The 22,674-nt window shown below is 32.6% G+C and overlaps 1 protein-coding gene across 6 annotated transcripts in view; it reads left to right on the top strand.

The window, feature by feature from the left end:
* The window catches only part of CEP290 (centrosomal protein 290), a 90,765-nt gene that overhangs the window by 43,853 nt on the left and 24,238 nt on the right, over positions 1-22,674 (top strand). For 5 of the 6 annotated variants that reach the window (XR_007153873.1, XM_047866139.1, XM_047866136.1 and 2 more), the window contains 15 exons: positions 314-425; positions 2,267-2,472; positions 3,379-3,530; positions 6,483-6,594; positions 7,234-7,689; positions 8,463-8,627; positions 9,945-10,052; positions 10,263-10,397; positions 11,581-11,847; positions 12,488-12,595; positions 13,622-13,821; positions 15,995-16,208; positions 17,358-17,495; positions 19,475-19,696; positions 20,023-20,145. Coding sequence is in view for 5 of the 6 variants with exons in the window: in XM_047866139.1 (XP_047722095.1) it covers positions 314-425; positions 2,267-2,472; positions 3,379-3,530; positions 6,483-6,594; positions 7,234-7,689; positions 8,463-8,627; positions 9,945-10,052; positions 10,263-10,397; positions 11,581-11,847; positions 12,488-12,595; positions 13,622-13,821; positions 15,995-16,208; positions 17,358-17,495; positions 19,475-19,696; positions 20,023-20,145 (2,718 nt within the window). In the remaining variant the exon portion in view is untranslated. The remainder of the gene's footprint in view (positions 1-313; positions 426-2,266; positions 2,473-3,378; positions 3,531-6,482; positions 6,595-7,233; positions 7,690-8,462; positions 8,628-9,944; positions 10,053-10,262; positions 10,398-11,580; positions 11,848-12,487; positions 12,596-13,621; positions 13,822-15,994; positions 16,209-17,357; positions 17,496-19,474; positions 19,697-20,022; positions 20,146-22,674) is intronic. The other variant, XM_047866137.1, reaches the window with a different exon arrangement.

Raw genomic sequence — 22,674 nt, 5'->3', positions numbered from 1 at the left:
TAACTGTGTGAGAAACTCTAAGCATTCCAGCTTGGCGAAAGTGAACATAGCAGAAGCTAATATTCGGAAGTCACATATTGGATATATAAGATTTTGATTATTTTAACATACTTTCTTTATATATGTGTGTGTGTATATACGTGTGTTTGTATATGTATGTGTGTATATATTACATGTAGGGGAGCTCCTAATTTTGTTAAAAAAAACTGGATTGTGAGTTTTAGGAGATATTATATAAGGTTAAGTCAATATCACATATCATATTAGTCTGAATTATAATGTAGTTTCTCAGTGATGTTTCTGTTTTATTGAGTGTGAAAATGCATCCCTGAAAGAACAAGTGGAGTCTATAAATAAAGAACTGGAGATTACCAAAGAAAAACTTTACACTGTTGAACAAGCCTGGGAACAAGAAACTAAATTAGGTAAGTATGATGACTCTGATAATGTAAAATGATGAAGATCTAATAGTGAATACGTTATTCATTTATAGTTCCTTTTCTATATCAGATGAAAAGGAAGTGTTTTGATAAAAATGAACTCTGCTTAACAGTTTAATTTAGCAGACAGTTGATGAATAGTATCTTATGCTAATCTCTACCAAAATTTGGTTTTTAGTTAGTAGATGAGATTAGTTCCTAGTTGAATCATATATGTTAAAAAATTATGACAGAGCATTAACTATTTTGAACCATTTAACCATAAAGACTGGTAATAATCTTAAATACCTATATTTTAGTGGTAGTATTTAGAAGTTTTCCACTGCATGTAATATGTGTAAAGTTATATTAGGAATGTACCATTTAATACATTTAAATTAAAAGGTCACCATAAAACATCAAAATAATTTTGAAAAGAGTTTATATTGCCTATAGTTTTACTATTATTATTTTTTTGTATTCCCTTATACATGTTTACATGAGCACTGGGTGTTGTATAAAAGTGTAGAATCACTATACTGTACACCCAAAACTAATATTACACTGTATGTTAACTAACTGGAATTTAAATAAAAACTTAATAAAATAAATAAAATGTAAATGACTCTAATAGTAAACATACATATACTTTATATTATAATGAACATTATATACTGTATTCATTTAGTAGATGTTAATATATTTGCTTTATTCATCATTCTTACACATACAAATATCCATGTAATATCTTACTGTTTGAGTGATTAAATCACGAGGCCTTCTTATTTTTGCTGTTGTTTATGGTTCTCAATGAACATCTTCATGTATATCTAACAGATATTATGACAGATATTAAAATCTTTGTGGGTCCTGCTCGGATTTTCCTCGTTCATTTTTCAAATGGTTTTCCATGTTCATTTTTAAATGGTTATCTTAGTTTATGATGTTTAAATAATTTTATCTTACTAGCATTGTGCTTTATAATTTTCAAATAAATTTGCTCCTTTGGATAAAGTGTTTTTGTATATTTGTTTTCTAGATCTTAGAGCTCTAATGTTATTCAAGGTGTCTGTTACAAAATAGAGCTGTTTTATTAAATTGGTAACTGGGACGTGTAGTAGTTTAGTGCAGCCTAACATTGGGCCTAATATTATCTAAAATAAGCTATTTTTAGAAATGTGATTTTTAATTCTTTAAGAAATTAAAAGTGAATTGATTTCCATGTAACTGCTACCTGAAAGAAGGTATCATTTAAGCTAAAATATAAAAAAAAGAGTATTACATACAATTGTAGTAAGTTCTCTGTTCATTTTACTCTGTCTCTCTTAAATAAGTACTGGATTCCCTGTAGAAATTCCTAAATTTCTATAAGGACTAACTTTTATTATCATTTGACTGATGAAGAATATAAGTTCCTGAGAGATTAAATGGGATAGGCAGTTTCCAAACAGTAAGTAACAGAGCTAAGACTGGAATCTAGGTCTATCATAATTCATAAGGCTCGTGTGTTTTCTGTGGAACCATATTATTGCATCCTTGTATACAGTGTCCAGGGGTGCCTGGGTAGCTCAGTCAGTTAAGTGTCTGACTTCAGCTCAGGTTATAATCTCATAGTTTGTGAGTTTGAGCCCTGCATCAGTCTCTGTGCTGACAGCTCAGAACCCGGAGCCTGCTTTGGATTCTGTGTCTCCCTCTCTCTCTGCCCCTCCCCTGCTTGCACTCCGTTTCTCTCTCTCCCTCTCTGTCAAAAATAAATAAATGTTAAAAAATTTTAAAAAAAGTTTCTAAAATATTTGGCATCTAATTTTGATAACAGCTTGTGATTGACTTAGTATTGTTGCATATAGGAAATGAATCAAACATGGATAAGGCAAAGAAATCAATAACCAACAGTGAAATTGTTTCTATTTCAAAAAAAATTACTATGCTGGAGATGAAAGAATTAAATGAAAGGCAGCGGGCTGAACATTCTCAAAAAATGTATGAACATGCAAGGACTTCATTAAAGCAAATGGAAGAACGTAATTTTGAATTGGAAACCAAATTTGCTGAGGTTTGATATAATTTTTATCATGTAATTGGTATAAAGGATTAGTCATGTTAGACATTTTATATTGTAAGAGATTTGTTTGTATTTCTGAAGTAATGTTAATATAGTGCTGTGTTTCATAAAAGATGTATTTTAAATCTGAAATGTTTAAAAAGAAGACAGGTATTTCTGTGAATGAGTTCTTATTTTTCATCAGCATTACATTATTAGATTTAATGTAAAAAGATATTATTTGCTTAGTAATGATAATTGCCTTCCACTACCATCCATTCATTTAACAAATATTTATTGAGTGCCTGTTACATGTCAGACACTGTATGGGGGCTAGTTTTATCACAGGAAATAAAATAGGCAGTAATCTCTGCTCTTGGGACTTTACATTTTAATAGTAAGTTTTAGACTTTTTTGATATGCTCAGAAATATTAAATTGGTTGGCAATTAAAACAGTTTGCAAACATTCAACAATTAATGATGAAGCGGCACGTTTATAATGTTTACCTTGAGAATTAGTATACTTTTCAAAACATATTTGTCATTTTGTTTATTTTAACTGAGTCACTAAGTATATGTTAAGATTTTATTAACTCATTTATGTTTATTTATAGATGATATAATTGAAGTCAAGCATAATGAGTATAACTACGTTTCAAACAAATGTTAAAAAATCAGATTCAAATATTAGACTATGAGTTGTCTAATATAAATGACTTTTGGTGGGTTGGCATATAGCCTGAGTTCTTATAATCTGTTCCGGACTCTCTTTACCCTCTTCAATCTATTCTTAATATTTCACACTCAATTCATTATCCAGACTAATGCTAAGTAAAGAGAACTGTGGTAATATCTAAGTTGAGAAGAAAATCTCACCAAAAACTAATATATCTGAACATTTTTGTTGCTTTTCTTAGCTTACCAAAATCAATTTGGAAGCACAGAAGGTGGAACAGATGTTAAGAGATGAACTAGCTGATAGTGTGAGCAAGACAGTAAGTGATGCTGATAGGCAACGGATTCTAGAATTAGAGAAGAACGAAATGGAACTAAAAGTTGAAGTGTCAAAGTAAGTGCATGCAAACTTTTTAGTCATTAGGTGCATCTACTCTAGTTGATTTTTAAGAAACCTAATTACAGTGGTTCAGGGTAATATTCTTAGTGGAATTGATACTGGTTATTTTTATTTTTGTTTTTTTGTAAGAATAAGGTTAAATACTAACAAAATTAGTTTTTAACAGGCATGAATAATAATACTGAAGAGGAAATAACTTTTCAAGATTCATATTTTTCAGAGTCCAGGAATAGTATTGCAGAAAGCACTGAATTTGGAATCAAGACCCTATGCAGTCGAGTTCTTCCACATACCAATATTTTTTTGGAGGGAAGTGGGGTGGTCATTCAACTTATTTAAACTTAAGTTTTTTATATCTGATAAAAAGATAGTATCCAGAATATATAAAGAAATTATACAGCTCAACCCAAAAAAAACAAATAATCTGATTAAAAATGGGTAGAAGAAATGAACAGACATTTCTCTAAAGAAGATATCTAGATGGCCAATGAACACATGAAAAGATCCTCTCAGCATCAAGGGAAATGCAAATCAAAACTGCAATGAAAAAACACCTCACACCTGTCAGAATACTAAAATCAAACCATAAAAAACAAATATTGGCAAGGATGTAGAGAAAAAAGAACCCTCTTGCACTGTTGTTGGGAATGCAAATGGTGCAACCACTGGAAAAAAGTATGGTTTTTCCTCAAAAAGTTAAAAATAGAACTACCCTAAATACTACTAGGTATTTACCCCCCAAAACAAAAACACCAATTCAAAGGATACATGCACCTCCATGTTTGTAGCAGCATTATTTACAATAGCCGAATTATGGAAGCAGCCCAAGTGTCCATGATAGATGAATGGATAAAGAAGTGGTGTGTATATGTAGGTATATGTATATATATAAAGGAATATTATTCTGCCATAAAAAAGAATGAAATTTTGCTGTTTACAATGACATGGATGGAGCTAGAGAATACAATGCTAAGTGAAATCAGTCAGAAAAAGACAAATACCATATGACTTCACTCATATGTGAAATTTAAGAAACAAAGCAAAGGGAAAAAAAAGAGAGAGGAAGAGACACAAACCAAGAAACAGACTCTTAACGATAGGGAACAAACTGATGGTTATCAGAGGAGAGGTGGGTAGGGGGATGGGTTAATTAGGTGATGGGGATTAAGGAACGAATTTGTCAGAGCTCTGGGTGATGTATGGAATTGTTGAATCACTATATTGTACACCTGAAACTAGTATAACTGTATTTTAACTATACTGAAATAAAACAACATAACATAAATGTAAATAAAATAAATATATTAAGAAATTGCTATAGCCACCCCAAATTTAAGCAACCACTACCCTGATCAGTCAGCGTCATTAGGGAAGACCCTCCACCAGCAAAAAGATTATGGATAGCTGAAAGCTCAGATAGATGATGGTTAGCATTTTTTAGCAATAAGATAATTTTTAATAAAAAAAAATAAAGGGGTGCCTGGGTGGCTCATTCCGGTAAGCATCTGGCTCTTGGTTTCGGCTCAGGTCATGATCTCATGGTTCGTGAGTTCGAGCCCCGCATCCAGCTCGGTGCTGACCTCATGGAACCTGCTTGGGATTCTCTCTCTCTGCCCCTCAGCCCTTCCCCCCATTTCTCTCTCACTCTCTGAAAATAAATAAACTTAAAAAAAATAATGAAATAAACTTGTTTTTTTCTCCTTTTTAAGGGAGCACTAGTATCTCTTCTACTTGTTTCGTAAGATTGCTGTAAAATGAAAAATTCAGATTTTGATTCAGTTTACATTTTTTGAGTACTATATACTGTGCTAGGTGTTAAACATATATTAACTCGTATAATTACACTTAATAACCTTAAAGTAACATTGTGATTTTTATTTTACATGTGGAAATAGTTTATTCACTTGGAACGCAAAATATATCTAAGGAGTAAATATTGTGTGTGAGATAGATGCTGTGTACTCATTCTCATGGGTGATTTTGTGTTACTTCAGTAGAAACGTAATAGGAGCCATAACATAAGTTGATCTGTCAACCACAAAATAATTTGTAAAAAGGGTTTTATGATTAGCGTATTATAAAGTACTACCCATTTTTTTGGAGTATTGATAGTCCTTTGAGAATGTCCATCATTTTCATCCCATTTCACTATGAAGGACTCCATTTTGTATTCTTCCTCTTACCTCATAGACCTCACCTTTTGAGATAATTTAATTTATAATTATGCATTTTATTATATTTTAATTTTTAAAACTTATGTAACTGGTAATGAGCATTTATAATCAATATAAGAGAACCTTATTTATATGTCACAGTGCACTAAAATTATTCTAGCCCAAAGTAAAATGAATTTTTGCTTTACCTGTGTGATCGTATAATAGTAGTCTTGGAGAAAATTTAATAATTTACCATCAAGCTTCTCCCATTTTTTGTAATTGTAGTAAGCATATAATCTTTCTTTTTTTCATTTCTGATAGTTTGTAAATTTAAAGCATATATTAATCCACCTAGGGAACCTAGGAATCTTAAATTTCTGTATCCTTAACTGTACAATTATTTCAAATAAACCTACCTTAAACCTTATTCTAGCTCTTTGAAACTAGGGTAATAAATATCTTATGAAAAAAGTGTGGGAGACTAGTCCTATGGCCATATACATTTGGAAAATGCTGTATAGATAGATAATTTTTTACTTTGGAACTTTTCAACATTTCATACTATGTATTACGAATTTTCAACGGGGAGGGATGTTGGGAATGGAGTTTTTTTGACAGAACTCTCATGGAATTATTTCATTAAATGGTTTAGGAAATTTTGCTTTAGTATGTCACACCAGGAAGAGATGCTGGAAATTAGTGGCTTTTCCAAGAATCTAGAAATCTGAAATACTAGTATTTACTTAGAAAATGGACCTAATTGTTCCTGAAGTATTTTTTCATTTCCTAGACTGAGAGAAATTTCTGATATTGCCAAAAGACAAGTTGAAATTTTGAATGCACAACAACAGTCCAGGGAAAAAGAAGTAGAATCTGTCAGAATGCAACTGTTAGACTATCAGGTAAGTACAGTATTGGCTCTTGTAAGTGGATTTTTTTCTTTTTCCTAAATTCACATTAGATATTGGATAATTTTATGGTTTTAATCAGAGGCTGTATCAAATGGAAGCTCCTGTACTTGTTCATTGTAACCTGATTAGAAAATTCTTTAATTTTAAATATCTTTCATGATACAGAAAAACATTTACATACCTACAGGTACATTGTGCTGGTCGCTAATTAAAGTTAAGGTTTGAGGAGAAAGTCTTTCAGAACTGTATTTTCTCTTGTATTAATATGTGGCTTTTTACATATTCTCCCATTATAAATTTTTTAATATTAAAAAAATTGTCAACATTAGTTTTGTCCCAGCATTGTTATTTACATATGGAAGTTTAAAAAAAAAAAAAAAACAAAAAAAAAAAAACAGTAATATGCCACTGTTATTTAGTTGGATACTAGATTTAGATTTTAAGTATGTTTGATTCTGGGGTTTTTTCTTTGACAAGTTTTTGGTAATCTGTATTAAAGCCAGGCTAGATTTTTATAGGATCTCATATAGCGTACTTTTTAAAATTTTATGTAGTAGGTCGTGGTTTTAAATCCATGAAAAGTGTCATTAGAAAAGCTTGAAACTTATAAATATATACTCTTTATATCAGGCACAGTCTGATGAAAAGGCACTAATTGCCAAGTTGCATCAACACGTCGTCTCTCTTCAAATCAGTGAGGCTACTGCGCTTGGCAAGTTGGAATCAGTTACATCTAAACTGCAGAAAATGGAGGCCTGTAATTTGCGCTTAGAGCAGAAACTTGATGAAAAGGAACAGGCTCTCTATTATGCCCGTCTGGAGGGGAGAAACAGAGCAAAACATCTGCGCCAAACAATTCAGTCTCTCCGACGACAGTTTAGTGGAGCTTTACCTTTAGCACAGCAGGAAAAGTTCTCTAAAACGATGATTCAATTACAAAACGACAAACTTAAGATAATGCAAGAAATGAAAACTTCTCAACAAGAGCATAGAAATATGGAGAACAAAGCAATGGAAATGGAATTAAAGTTAAAGGGGCTGGAAGAGTTAATAAGTACTTTAAAGGATGCCAGGGGAGCCCAAAAGGTAAAACATTGGTTTTTGGTTCAGTATTTCCAAAAGAGTTACAAAGTAATTTTAAGTTTTTAATAAATAGCTATCTGAAAAATGTTTTGTATAAGACAAAAATTCCAATTACGTTATTCATTTAGGTTTTGTAAGTTAAGGCTTGGCTATTTGAATGTCTAATTGTAAAAATAAAATGAGACTCTTCTAAACTGTGATTTTGGTAGAAATGCTTAGATTGTATACTATCAAAGAACTTTAATCATTCTAGAAAAGTTTATATATATTAGCTAAATACTAATTTTAGTCATTCATAAACATTATAGTGGTTATCAGTTGAATTCTACCCTTTATAATTATTATCTATTTAAAATTATTTACAGGTAGTAGGCCCACATTTACTTTTTAATATAATTTTGTTTTTACCTTCATTTGGTATGCATTAAATGAAAAGTAATTACCTTGCTACTTAATTTTAATCTGTAGGTTAGAAGTATTTAGGATTTCCATTTTTGAAAGTAAAACCAATGTTTCAATTACATATATGAAAATAATAAATGAAAGTGTTAGTATTATCCATTCCCACATAATTTGAAGAATGTTTTATGTTAAGATGGCACATATTTTTATAAAAGTCTATGAAAATTCTAAATAAACTTTGCTGTGTGGCTGAACCAAGAATAATTTTTATCTCAATGAATATGTATTAATTTCAATGAAAATTATTAGGGTCAATGAAGAAATAATTATATGGACAGTGTTTACATTTGTACATGTAATTTATAAATGTTTAGGTAATCAGTTGGCATATGAAAATAGAAGAACTACGTCTTCAAGAGCTTAAACTAAATAGAGAATTAGTCAAGGATAAAGAAGAAATAAAATATTTGAATAATATAATTTCTGAATATGAGCATACAATCAGCAGTCTGGAGGAAGAAATTGTGCAGCAAAACAAGGTTTCATTTTATATTTATTTTGTGGTCTTGTTGCTAAGATACCAAACATAAGAATATTGTATGAGTGATTCCATTATTCTCTTTTTTTTTTTTAAGTTTATTTATTATGAGAGAGAATGTGTGCGGTATGCATGTGTGCGAGCTGGGGAAGGGGAGAGAGAGAGAGAATCCCAAGCAGACTCCGGGCTATTAACCCAGAGCCTGATATGGGGCTCCATTTTGTGAACCTTGAGATCATGACCTGAGCCGAAACCAAGGGTCAGATGCTTAACCGACAGAACCACCCAGTCACCCGTGCATTATACTCTTAATTGATTGTAGCTCTCATTATTATTATTATAACATGTTCGTTGTCTTATTTTTGTTAATACTTATTTATTTATTTTGAGAGGGCAAGTGAGCAAGCATGAGCGGGGGAGGGGCAGAGAGAGGGAGAGAGAGAATCCCAAGCAGACTCCAGGGGGCTGTCAGCACAGAGCCTGGTGCAGAGTTTGATCTCACATGAGGTCATGACCTGAATGGAAATCAAGAGTTGGACGCTTAACCCACTTAGCCAGCCAGGTGCCCCTGTTTCTTGTTTTCTAAGGCATTCAAAAATTTGTATTTATTTACTTATGTTGTAATAGTAGTTTTAAACTTAAAAGAAATAATACATAAATTTATTTGATAATTAATTTTTATTTTGACATTAGTTATGTGACTCTTCACAGTTACGAGTCTCTACTGGCTCTCATTGATGGAGTAGGAGAAGGCAGCTTGGTGTAGAATAAAGCACATATACTTTAGAGGCAGACAAAATTCCCTAAGCTTATGCTTGCTTGCCTCAAAATTTGTTGTTCCCTCCACTTAAAGTGTTCTTAGCCCAGATCCTTGTATTGTTTATGCTTTCATTGCTTCTGGGTCTTAGCTCCAGTGTCTTACCTCATCAGTGAAGCCTTCATTAGCCACCCAGTATACAACAGTAAATTCTACCATCAAGATTCCCTAACTAGGGATTATCTAAATTCATTTTTTCTCCAGCACTCATCATCCTGTAACATATTACATGCGTATTTATTTATTGCCTAGAATAGCGCTTAGCACATAGTTCATGTCATTAAATGTGATGGATGGATGCATGCATGGAGAGATTGAAATCCTGACGTCACATTTTCTATCTCTGTGATCTAAGGCAAGTTACTTAATCTCTCTGAGTTTGCATCCTTTTTCCGTAAAATGAGAATACAGTGACCCCAAAGGGTTGTTGTAAGGATTAAATAAGAACATGTATGTAAACTTTTTTGTCATATGCTTGGTGAATGTCTGTGTGTTTGATAGTTTCATGAAGAAAGGCAGATGGCCTGGGATCAAAGAGAAGTTGAGCTAGAACGTCAACTAGACATTTTTGACCATCAGCAAAATGAAATACTAAAAGCAGCACAAAAGGTATGAATGATTAACTCTGTTTGCTACTCTATAGCATGGCCTATAGTGTTAACCCACAGAAGTGGTTTTAAAGTCCAATCAAATTTTATTGATATTGCCTTCTTTTATTTCAAATATAAGTGAGGTTTAACCATGTTTTGTCCTATAGTTGTAACAGTATTATTCTTAGTGATGTAACTGCTTTTTCTCAAAAATGCTATTTCTTAATAGTTTGAAGAGGCGACAGGATCATTGCCAGACCCTAGTTTGCCCCTTCCAAATCAACTTGAGATTGCTCTAAGAAAAATTAAGGAAAATGTTCGAATAATCCTAGAAACACGGGCAACTTGTAAATCACTAGAAGAGGTAATAAGAAGAATTTGCATTTTTATTAGTGTATTGTTGGGTATGTTTCTAGAATTTTCTAAATATTTTTTAACAGGGCTGAAGCATAGAATCATGAATCTGTTGCTAATTCTAATCTTCTTTTCTACTCTAGTATAATGTTCTTAATAACGAGCATTATTATAAGGAACACCAGATAGGGTTAATGTGAATCATTTCATCACTACTTGTCACTCACTGATGAGTAGTAGTAAACATGAAAGAAACAAAAAGCATCTTGTAGTTTTATGAGCAATATATTACCTTTTCTCTATATGATCAAGAATTGTTTTCATACTTGTTTATTTTTATGTTTTATTTTGAAGTGCATGCTGTATGCTCTGAATCAGTTTCAGTTCATTCCTTTTATGGGTGGTTAAAAGGTTTGCAAGAGAGCTAGAAATTATTTCTTTAATCTGGGTCTTAAATTTGATTAATATGTGATCAAATCTCTTTATTACATCATACAGAAAATATAAACTGAAGATGATTTTCATTTTGGTTTGCATCTAAACATAGTAATGGTAAATACATTTAAAAATTTTGTAAATAGTAAAAAAAAAATGTAAATAGTACATTTTTAATCAATTGAAACTTAGTTTTTTTCAGTAATTGTCGGATTTGTCACTTATGCGAATTGCCACTGAGTTATTTGATTTAAAATATCTGCCTTAATCCTACAGAAGAGTAAACATTTTTCCTATTTTATTTTAATAAGCTACAGATTTTATAATGGTGATTCATTGACCTAGCCCACTAAAGTTCCAATTTTTTTATACTCAGCTGACTTTTATGGCTTACTTTTCTAGGGCTCTGATAGTTATTGGGCCAAACTAAAAGAAATGATTTATTACATTTCCTTTCTAAATCTACTACCACCACACACATTTCTAGTTCTAAAATTACAAGAGCTAAATAAACAGTGAAGTTTATAACACATTATAATCTTATAAATAAATGTGCATGCAGACAAGTGTGCTGCCACAAGGAAATATAAGAAATATAACCTTATTAATATCATTATATCACTAATATAAGTATGATGTGAAAAATAAAATGAAACTCCTTTTTTTTTGCTTATAATTAATCTGACCAAAATTCAGATGAAGCATTCTAAAATGAAAATATATACTTTAATAATTTTATTATGATTTGATCATTGCAGAAGCTAAAAGAAAAAGAATCTGCTTTACGGTTAGCAGAGCAAAATATTCTGTCAAGGGACAAAGTCATCACTGAACTAAGGCTTCGATTGCCTGCCACTGCAGAACGTGAAAAGCTTATAGCCGAACTAGGCAGAAAAGAGGTAGAACCAAAATCACATCACACACTGAAAATTGCTCAGCAGACCATTGCAAATATGCAGGCAAGGTTAAACCAAAAGGAAGAAGTGTTAAAGAAGTACCAACATCTTCTGGAAAAAGCAAGAGAGGTATGTTATTACATTATGCTTTGCTCTTTTCTTTATTATGTTTTTTAGTCAAATGCCAAATACTATTCTTCCCTGAAGTGGTAGTTTGTTTCTTATTTTCAAGTGATTCTATTTAGGAATTTTTACTTTCACATGATTGGATTAAAGCTCTGTCAGTAAACCTGGCAGTTTGTAAATGTGTATTTTTCTCTTATGACTGACTAAACCAGGACTAGCTGTCATGGTGAAACCGTTACGATTTTGAAAAATATCAATGGAGTTTATAGGTAAAGATTGAGGCAATAAGTTAGAATGAAATCTATCACACTAGTTAGCAGTCAGTGGAAATCTGATTTGCTAGAATGTTGATAGGAAAATCTATAACATTTAAAAAATTTTCTAGAAACAAGTTAAAAGATGATGGATACATATTATTCTAATATTAAGAATAAATTATGATTTAAGACTGGATTTGCCAATATGAATATGTACCAGGGGAATAAATACTGGTGTAAATATATTTATATGTACACCATACAGGTAATCTTCCTTCCCTATCTCATAGGGATTTTGGAAGATTAAAGGTAATAAGATATTTAAGATCTTTAGAATGTGGATTTATTTAATAGTTTATGACACAATTTTGATTTGCTATAAACAGGAGCAAAGAGAAATTGTTAAGAAACATGAAGAAGACCTTCATATTCTTCATTGTAAATTAGAACTACAGGCTGATAGTTCACTCAATAAATTCAAACAAACAGCTTGGGTAAGATTCTGGGAACTTTGTTCTATCCTTTTTTTTTTTTTCTTTTTTTAAATTTTTACTTATTTTGGTGGAGGCGGAGGGGCAGAGAGGGAGAGAGAGAATCCTAAGTAGGCTTCACACTGTCAGCACAGAGCCTGATGTAGGGTTGATCCCACAAACCATGAGATCATGACTGGAGCTGAAATCAAGAGTCGGATGCTTAACAGACTGAGCCACCCAGGCACCCCTGTTCTATTCTTTGTTGATTTTTGAGACCATATAATTGAAAATTTAGCTCTCATGATTTTTTTTTTTTTTTTTTTTTTTTAGTAGAAGCCATCCTACCTGTGTTGGAATAATCACAGCTCTGATCATTTTTCCCCCTACATCCACATCTTTAGTAGCTCACCACTGCCTACAAAATCATGTTTATATTTATTAGCCATGTACTCAAAGCCTTGCATGATCTGACTTCAGTCTTTCTTTTCAAGGTCTGTTCACCGTAAGTTTACCAATATCTAACTGCTTTTCATGTTCTGAATTCAATTAATACTTGCTTCCTTTGATCTTTGTCTTCTATATATGTGAACTGACCTTTCATCTCCTAACATGGAAATCTTACCATTCTTTTTTTTTTTTTAAGTTTACTTATTTTGAGAGAGAGAGAGAACAAACATGAGTAGGGGAGGGGTGAAGAGGGAGAGACAGCAAATCCCAGGCAGGCTCTGCACTGTCAGTGTGTGTCTGATGAGGGGCTCAAACTCAAACGTGTGAAGTCACGACCTGAGCTGAACATATCTTAGCTTTCTTAAGCCTTAGCTAATGAATTCAATCAACATTTATTGATCGTCCACTACATGTGGATGCTTTGCTCAATATTGGGACCACAAAGAATAAGATCTGTATTTCTTGTCTTCATAGGCTAGTAAATCATTAAGTTTAAATTAGAAATCATATTTTGATCATTTGAGGAACCAAATTAAAATTATGGAATAGGTATGGCATTGGGTTGTACATGCTCATGGCTAATTTATTCATATTTCCTAGGATTTAATAAAACAGTCCCCTACTCCAGTTCCTACCAACAAGCATTTTATTCGTCTGGCTGAGATGGAACAGACAGTAGCAGAACAAGATGATTCTCTCTCCTCACTTTTAGCCAAACTAAAAGAAGTATCTCAAGATTTAGAGAGACAAAAAGAAATCACTGAATTAAAAATCAAAGAATTTGAAAATACCAAATTGCGGTAAGTTTTAGGAATGTATTATAAAAACAGGCAAATGGTAATAATGATAGAATGAGGATAAATGTAAGCATTTGCTGTGTCATGCATGGTCTAAAACCTTTATGTGTATTATCTCATTATCTCATTTTATCCTCAGGACTGTTATGACATAGATTATTCTCTCCATTTTTCATATAGGGAACAAGGCCACAGGAATGCTCAGTAACATGCCTTAGGAGGAGACAGAAAAGCCACGATTTGAATCTAGTTAATCTGGCCCAAGAGCCAACTCATGATTCTTGTTCTATACTCTCATTTTTAACTTAATTAAAGCATCCATTTAATCATCTATAAAATAGAAATGACCTTGTCTCCTTCTATATGAAGGCCAAATGATACTGTATGTGAAAGTAATTTGAAAATTGTAAAGTAACATATAAATATGAAACTTTTGTTTACACACCTGTAACAGTTTCTAGCACATAACAGAGGTTCAATATTTGTTGGATGAAAAATTATTTTTTTTTAATTAATCATAGTGACAGCATTCATTTGCTCGATTAGAGATTTTAAACGTTGTTCAACCAGTTTATCAGAATATAGATTTTAGATCTAAAGTAAGTTTATAGTGTATTTTGTAATCATTGTAGAATGTTAGGAATGAGAGAGTGTCTGCATTGTGCGAATGGCAGCCTAGGTCCTTGGATTGCGCGTGAGAAGATTTACATGGGGATCAGTGCTCAGAATAAAAACATCCAGAAGGAAAGTAGCAAGCATAAAGCAGTTTATTAAAGCAAAAGTACACTCCAAGGTGGGAAAGGAGAGTGGGTAGGTTCCCTGAGGTGGAATAAGCCCCTAGGTTGTTTTGGAATTAGATAGTATTGGGTTTCTCTGCGCTGGGAGAAGCCCCATCATTTGGGAAACTCCTCCCACAGTTTGGGAGGGGGAGTCTGACCCTGTAACGTTTGCACCAAAACCTTCATGTGGCAGGTGGGTCGAGGAGGAGTAGAGGCAGGTAGGGGTATCTAGGCATGATAGTGAGTCTAAGGGTTACCCTGGGGCAGAGGTGGAAGAGGAGAGTGCATGTTCTCTGCACCTGTGGCTCTTGATCTATCAGGCCCAGGGTCTTGAAGCCACAAAGCCCACATGTTGAACTCTGGCTTATAATGTGTGCTTTTTTTTTTTTTTTTTTTTTTCTTTTAATTGTGGTCCTTGCCTCCACTTCAGGCCTCTGTCATTCCCTTTCAAGGACTTGGGACTCTGCCTCAGGGTGTTCCTTCCACTGCTCTTGTCTAGCCTCTACCTAACAGCTGTCTCTGTGGACCTCAATTTCTCATCTGAAAAAATGAGAAAGTTGAACTACTTGACTTTATAATTCCATTCCAGCTCTGAAAGTCTTACAATTTTATATTCTTAACCTACTTATCCAAGATGTCTCTGACAATATTAACACTACTTTTGCTTTATTAAGAAGCTACCACTTTTAAGAAATTACTCTCTGAAAGAAAAAGAGAACCAGCAATAGTATTTGGTATCTTTTCAATCTCATTTCCCCCATTGTATTAAATTTTCTACATGAGATGTTATTTTTGGTAAGTTTCTGTCATGTTTTGGAGTATAAAATTGCTTGTGCTTTTGAATCTAATTCCTGAGTGTAGAAAATAATCATCTTTTGAAATACCTTGTATATATATAAATTTTTGCCACATGAAATCCTTGAGTGGTTGTTTTGTACCTTACCATTGTCATTTTAGACTAAAACTGTACTTTTATTCTGTGTGCACATGGATATGTGTATTTTAATGTGTCTTAAGAAATTATAGACCTGTGTGTTTACTTTAGTAAGACCTCATATTTTCATAATTTGATGATTATTTGTATTAACTTCAGTTTTTGTTACATCTTGCAGGAGACATAGTATTTAAAGTGCTATTTTGTTCCTTATATTGTCTAGAGGTACAAAATTACTTGATTCAGTTGTTGCCAAAAATAGTAAATAACTACAAGGAAAAGTCTATTTTATGTTAAGTTTAAGGGTTAAGTGGAACAAAGAATTGTTCTTGTTTTGATTTGAATTAAGACTTAGGTTGTAGGGATACTTAGGACCCAATATTTGCTCTTTACAAAATTCCTATCAATCAAAGTGTTAATTGCAGCAACCTCTCCATTAAATACATATGTTTGCTTATATTAGGCTCCAAGAAAACCATGCATATGAAGTGAAAAAAGTGAAAGCAGAAGTAGAGGATTTAAGGTGTCTTCTGGCCCAGTCACAAAAGGAGTCACAGAGTTTAAAATCTGAACTTCAGGCTCAAAAAGAAGCAAATTCAAGAGCTCCAACAACTACAATGAGAAATCTAGTAGAACGGCTAAAGAGCCAGTTAGCCTTGAAAGAGAAACAACAAAAAGTAAGTAACAACAGAGTATTGTCAATATTTAGGAAATATATGTGGTAATAGATTGCTTTTAGAGAAGACTTGTAAAAGATTATATATATAAATCTGTTGTACTAAAAAATATGAGCTTTGTCTTATGCTGTTAAGTAGGATATTCACCTTTTGGTGGGGTTTTAAAGTACAGATATAGCCCAGTTTCTTTTTATGTTGTCATCAGTTTGATTTGTGGGTTATCTGTAGGAAATAAGGGGAAATCTTAATCCCATTATTTTCTCTCCTTTTCTAACTGGGATTTTATGCTACTGAGGCTATTTTGAATAATATTTTGAATGATTGAACAATTTTGGGGAGTATGAGGGAGATAATGACAGTGAGGAGGAAAGTTTAAAGAAGGAAGTCACAGAAATAGATTTTTGAGAAGCAGTTGGTCAGCGGATTGTCTGAGGTATTTTTAAAATTTATCTCAAGTTTGAGATACTCAATTGTTTTAGAAGGTGCCACTGTATTTCTGTGCTAGCTTGTGAAATTTATTGGCAAATTTCAAGTCTCTTCTAATCCTATCATTTTACTTGTCTATATAAATTCCGTTAATTTCACTTGTACTAAATAATTCAGATAAATATCTAAACTTGGATATTGAAGGGGGGCACCTAGGTGGCTCAGTCAGTTAAACATCCAACTTCAGCTCAGGTCATGATCTCATGGTTCGTGGGTTCAAGCCCCATGTTAGGCTTTGTGCTAATAGCTCAGAGCCTGGAGCTTGCTTCAGAATCTGTGTCTCCCTCTCTTTCTGCCTTTCCCCAACTCCTGCTCTGTCTCTCGCTCTCAAAAATAAACAAACACTAAAAAATAAATAAATAAACAACCAAACTTGGATATTGAAAACAAAACATACGGCTTTTATAGCACAAATGGCTTGATTTAATATTGGTTCTCAAAATTAGTGTCAAGATTTTGAACTCACATGCAGTTTGAAAAGAATTGAGTGCAATTATTACAGAAATTTCATTTGAAAAAGTTGGACTCTTTGTGAATTATGTTTGCGTAAAGACATGGCATTTTAGGAAAATAGTTAAAAGTGATGCATGTTAATTTTTTTGTATTATGCGTTGTTCATATAAAATATTAATTCTAAAAAAGTGTATATGTTATAATATTCAGGCACTTAGTCGAGCACTTTTGGAACTCCGGACAGAAATGACAGCAGCAGCTGAAGAACGTATTATTTCTGCAACTTCTCAGAAAGAGGCAAACCTCAATGTTCAACAAATGGTTGATCGACATACTAAAGAGCTAAAGGTGAATGTCAACACATTCATTAATATAACAAAATTCCTTATAATTACTATTAGAAGAGGATCCATTTTGATATATAGCAATTTTGATAATGAATAGAGAATTTATTCTAATGAATTACTGATAGATAGATAAACACACATTTTTGAGTAATGAGAATCTTCATTGTTCTCACACTGATGGTCATCTTGGAAATTAGCAAAAATAGACCATTATTAGCTACTTCTTCCTAATAGAATGGACGAAGATTTTACTTAGAATTTTTGTTTCTGTGTTGATGAGATATGTATGTAGATTTCCTTGTTTTATTTCTTTTGCTTCATCAAATTTTTCTAATTTTTACTAGTTCATAATATGAGTTAATTAGCTTTCCTTTTTTTCTCCCTGAAATAGTTTATGGAGATTATATAGTCCTTGACATTTAATCCATAGAGCTGTGTAACTCTGAAGGCTTTTTTGAAGTTAAATATGTATTTTTTTGGCTATGTATTTTATTGTTTTCAAACACGATAGAGCATTAGATTTGGTGATTTAAGATTATTTTTACAAAACACATGTATTTCATAATGGTTTTTAAATTTCTGTACATAAAGTTTCATAGAGTATATTCTGCATAACGTGAAAAATATAAAAATTGTGTTTTATTTTGTTTGTAATTTTGATTTACTCTCGACTTACTTGTGTGTGCTCTTCACCACCATTAAATTGTGTAGGGACTAGATTTTACTTAGGTGTTTTTGTTTTGTTTTGTTTTTAAGTTTATTTCTTTAGTAATCTCTCTACCTATCATGGGGCTCAAACTCACAACCCTGAGGGGCACCTGGGTGGCTCAGTCAGTTAAGTGTCTGACTTCGGCTCAGGTCACGATCTCACAGTTCATGAGTTCAGGTGCCAGGTCAGGCTCGGTGCAACATCTCAGAGCCTGGAGCCTACTTCAGATTCTGTGTCTCCCTCCCTCTCTGCCCTCCCCTGCTTGCATTCGCTCTCTCTCAAAAATAAGTAAACGGCAAAAATTTTTTAAAAAAACCTCAGGACCAAGATCACCATCAAGAGTCACATGCTCTTCTGACTGAGCCAGCCAGGCGTCCTTCTGTTGCTTTTTTGAATCTCTCATTGTACCTATCAAGATTATCAGTATAGTTGACAGTAAAAACCCATTAAGTAAATAAATATATAAACAGGAATACCCCTTTGTTGATTTCTTCCTTAATACCTCTTTGCCTGAAATGTCATCTTCTCTGAATCTTTAACAGTCTTAAAGTCCTTTTTCTTGAAGCCTTTTCTGACTTCTCCTGGACAGTGTATGTTTCTTCTAACTGTATTATCATAGTGCTAAATTTCTGGTTAGTATTATTGGTAATAATTTTGACCTGTAGTAGTTTATCCAACAAAACCTACTAAGTACCAGTATTTTTATCGCTGTTACTGTATGGGACAGCTGGGAACTCCTGTATAGTGGGTGGCTTCAACATACTGTCAAGCACTGCAAGTAACCCTTTTATGTCCTGTCTTTACAAAGTGGGTTAGTACTACAAGTTAGAAATTTTGTTTTATACTGGCATTTTAAATGCCATGTACATTCATATGTCCTTGTTCCTTTAAATCAGTTCCACCGTAATAAAACCTTTGCTTATTTGATAAAATTTTGTTTCTGGGTGTTTGCTGAAGCTGAATTGCTTTAGACTGTTTCTTCATATTTTGTTTCTCTCAAAAGAGACTTGGTTCATTTGAAACGAAGACAGAAAAATATATGTAGTTAGTGGGGCTTTTTTCCCTGCGACCTTAAAAATTCAGATTGAAACTTTACTTTTAGTAAGTTTTAATTTTATAAGCATTAACTAAACCTTTTTTAATAAGTATTATTAAAAATAATTTGTTTCAATAAAAATTTAGATCCACTTTCTTTTTAATAAGTAATAGATGTATTATATTTTATTGTTAGTACTTGATGAAGATTCATGAATTAAACCTCTTTGTTTTAGTCACAAATTGAAGACTTAAGTGAAAATCTTTTAAAATTGAAAGAAGCTCTTAAAACAAGTAAAAACAGAGAAAACTCATTAACTGATAATTTGAATGACTTAACCAATGAACTGCAAAAAAAACAAAAAGCTTATAATAAAATGCTTAGAGAGAAAGATGGAATTGATCAAGAGAATGATGAACTGAAAAGGCAAATTAAAAGACTGACCAGTGGATTACAGGTAATTTTATGTTTAATTGTGATAATGTCTTTTATTTAAAATATGTAGGTAGTAGTTTATTCTCACTTTTTAATTTCACCTATTTGCTGAAACAACTTTCAGATCACTTTGATTAATGTGGCTAATTCCTTCAGTGACCTCTGTTGTATTTGTTGTTTTAGAGTAGCCTATCTTTAAAATGCAGAAGCATCCATAGTGCGTCAGTAGTGCATTTAGAAAATGTGGTTAGCTATAGCCTCAAAAGTTTCTATAATTGGACTATTTATTGTGTATTTTGTTTGATACTTTTTTACTTCTAAAATGTAAAAATACATCTTACATTTTAGGGAAAATCTCTGTTAGATAATAAACAAAGTTTAATTGAAGAACTCCAAAAGAAAATTAAAAAGCTAGAAAGCCAACTGGAAAGAAAGGTGGATGAGGCAGAAATAAAGCCTATGAAAGAAAAGGTATGTGAAGAAACATACTGATTAATATGTTTAACGTAATGATAGCCTAACTTAAATTATATAATTGATGAATAGGTAATATACGCTAGAGGCTCCTGGGCTGCTCATTTGGTTGAGAGTCTAACTCTTGATTTTGGCTCAGGTCATGATCCCAGGGTCGTGGGATTGAGCCCTAATTCGGCTCCATGCGCATGGAGCCTGTTTCAGATTCTGTCTCTCCCTCCCTCTGCCTGCCCCTCTCCCCGGCTTGTGCATGCGCATGCTCTCTCTCTCTCTCTCTCTCTCTCAAAAAAATACTGTATTAATTTGAGGACCTAACACGTAATATAAATAATATAGAGAAGTCTAAGATGAGTTTCTGTCCTTTAGAAATTTAGTGACCCTAGATCATGACCTGAACCAAAATCAAGATTCAGACACTAACCAACTGAGCCACGCTGGTGCCCCTATAATGTAATTCCCGCTCAGAAGTGACTACAACATCATTATGTCCTCTTCCTGACAAAGTATCTCTAAAATCCCCTCACACCTTACATATTCAGCTTTTCCCCAATATAGTTGTTTATGCAGGTAGGTGCTTTTGACCTTTGGGAAAGAAAGTTCGGCGTTTTTAGTCTACTACCTTGACCCAAATGTGTCCTTTTTATCATCCAGTAGAATGGACTGTTAGTTCAGGGTAAACAAAGTGATGTGGAATTCAGTATTGGTAGTAATCAATAACGAAACCACTCATAAATTGATTCTGTAATGTGAGAAAAGTTGCTTAAAATTTTCTAACAGGTTAACTAGTCAACTATTTTATAATAAATATTACTGATAGAAATTATCAATCCTCCAAATCCCTTCAATTGGCTAAAGTGCATATAATTAAATTTGTTACAAATAATAAAATGAAGACTTAGTAGCACTGAAAATATCAATAGAGACCTGAGAAATATTGGTGTTAGTAGTAATGTTTGCCCCTGCAAAAAATCACAACGGAGAAGCTAAGGTTAGGAAAAATTTTTATTGTAAAATTTGTGCAGAAAATATTCAATATCTATAAAATAATTTCAAGAACATGGACATAAAAAAGAAGATTAAGGAATTTTAATGCCACTGAATAGAAAATAGTAATGGGATTAAAATGTCTTAATAGAGTATATTCCCAAAAATTTTTGTGCTATGAAAATTCACCAGTGTTAGTATAATTTTTATTAAAATATTTTCATTTATATACATTGAACCACAATACTTGCTGTCTGAAGCTTTTCTGGTAAAAATTGCAAGATAAAAATGTCCTTATTCTTACAGTTTGCTTTCTTTGCTGCCTCCCCACTTGGACGAAGGTCTAATCCTCAGATACCAGTTCCTAACCTGATTCCTTTCAGAAAGCCTTGTGACTTTGCCTAGACTCCTAATCTCTGTTTCAGTTTATTTCTCCTTAAAATAGAAATGATACTATTTGCATTGCCAATTTCCCAAGATTATTTTGGCAGTCAAATGAGACAATATGTGCAAGTCTTTTGTAAGCCATCAAGTCCATACCACTGTATGATATTATATTATTACTAATTAGAAAAAGGGGACAACACATAGAGCAACACTAATATTAAATTTTCTATCCAGGAATCTAGCAAGAGTATTATTTCAAATTCCACAGTATTGGGCGTTTCTAATTTATGGATGTTTTTATACTCAATGATTTCATGCTGAAATTTCTGTACATTTTTCTCTGTCAACGCACCCCCATGCCTTACATTCCTGTGTTTTTTATGCTGTTACACTTTTCTCCATAGCATTTATTATTATCTGACATACTAGAGATTTACCTATCTATGTGTTTATCTTTTGGACTATAAGCTTTAATGGCAGGAATTCTACCTGTTTATTGTTGTATAACCACCACCTACAACAGTCCCTAGTCCCTAGCATGTATTAGATGCTCAGTATTTGTTAAATGAATGAAAAATTTTAAATGCAGTCACATTATTCTGAAATCCATCCTAAGTGGCTCTTGGTACACAAACCATGAAAAAAGAACTTCTCCCTGCATCTTCTCTTCTCCCCCAGTCAAGAACAGATCTGTGGTGATATTTGCCTTTGTTATTTTTTTCTTGTGGTTCATTTTAAAATAATTCCAGCCTTGTTTCCCTCAGTCTTACTTCAGAGGCTGGTATCAGAGGGTAAATGCCCAATTCCATGCTGCAGAATTATTTATTTATATACCATTATGCCCAAGCTAATATTTACATTCCTGGAAGTACACAAAATTTCTTGTATATATTTCAGAAAAAAAGTTAATAATTATTAAACATTTACCGAAGTTTTTATGTTTTTTTAAAGGATAGTTGCTAATTGAATTAAATAAATAAGGTAAAAAATTGGCCAGTATCAAAGAAGATAGTTTTGATAGGGCAACGTATCTTAGATGGGCATTTGACTTTAAACTATGGCTTTTAACTCTTTCAGCCCTGACATTGCCTTTTGTAATAAACAGTGTTTTATAATATCCACATGAAATTTATGGTTAATACAAATTACCTACAT

Source organism: Prionailurus viverrinus, chromosome B4, assembly GCF_022837055.1.
Source record: "Prionailurus viverrinus isolate Anna chromosome B4, UM_Priviv_1.0, whole genome shotgun sequence".
Classification (NCBI taxonomy): Eukaryota; Metazoa; Chordata; class Mammalia; order Carnivora; family Felidae; genus Prionailurus; species Prionailurus viverrinus.
Note: the sequence above shows the minus strand (reverse complement) of the source record. Positions and strands in the feature narration are given on the sequence as shown.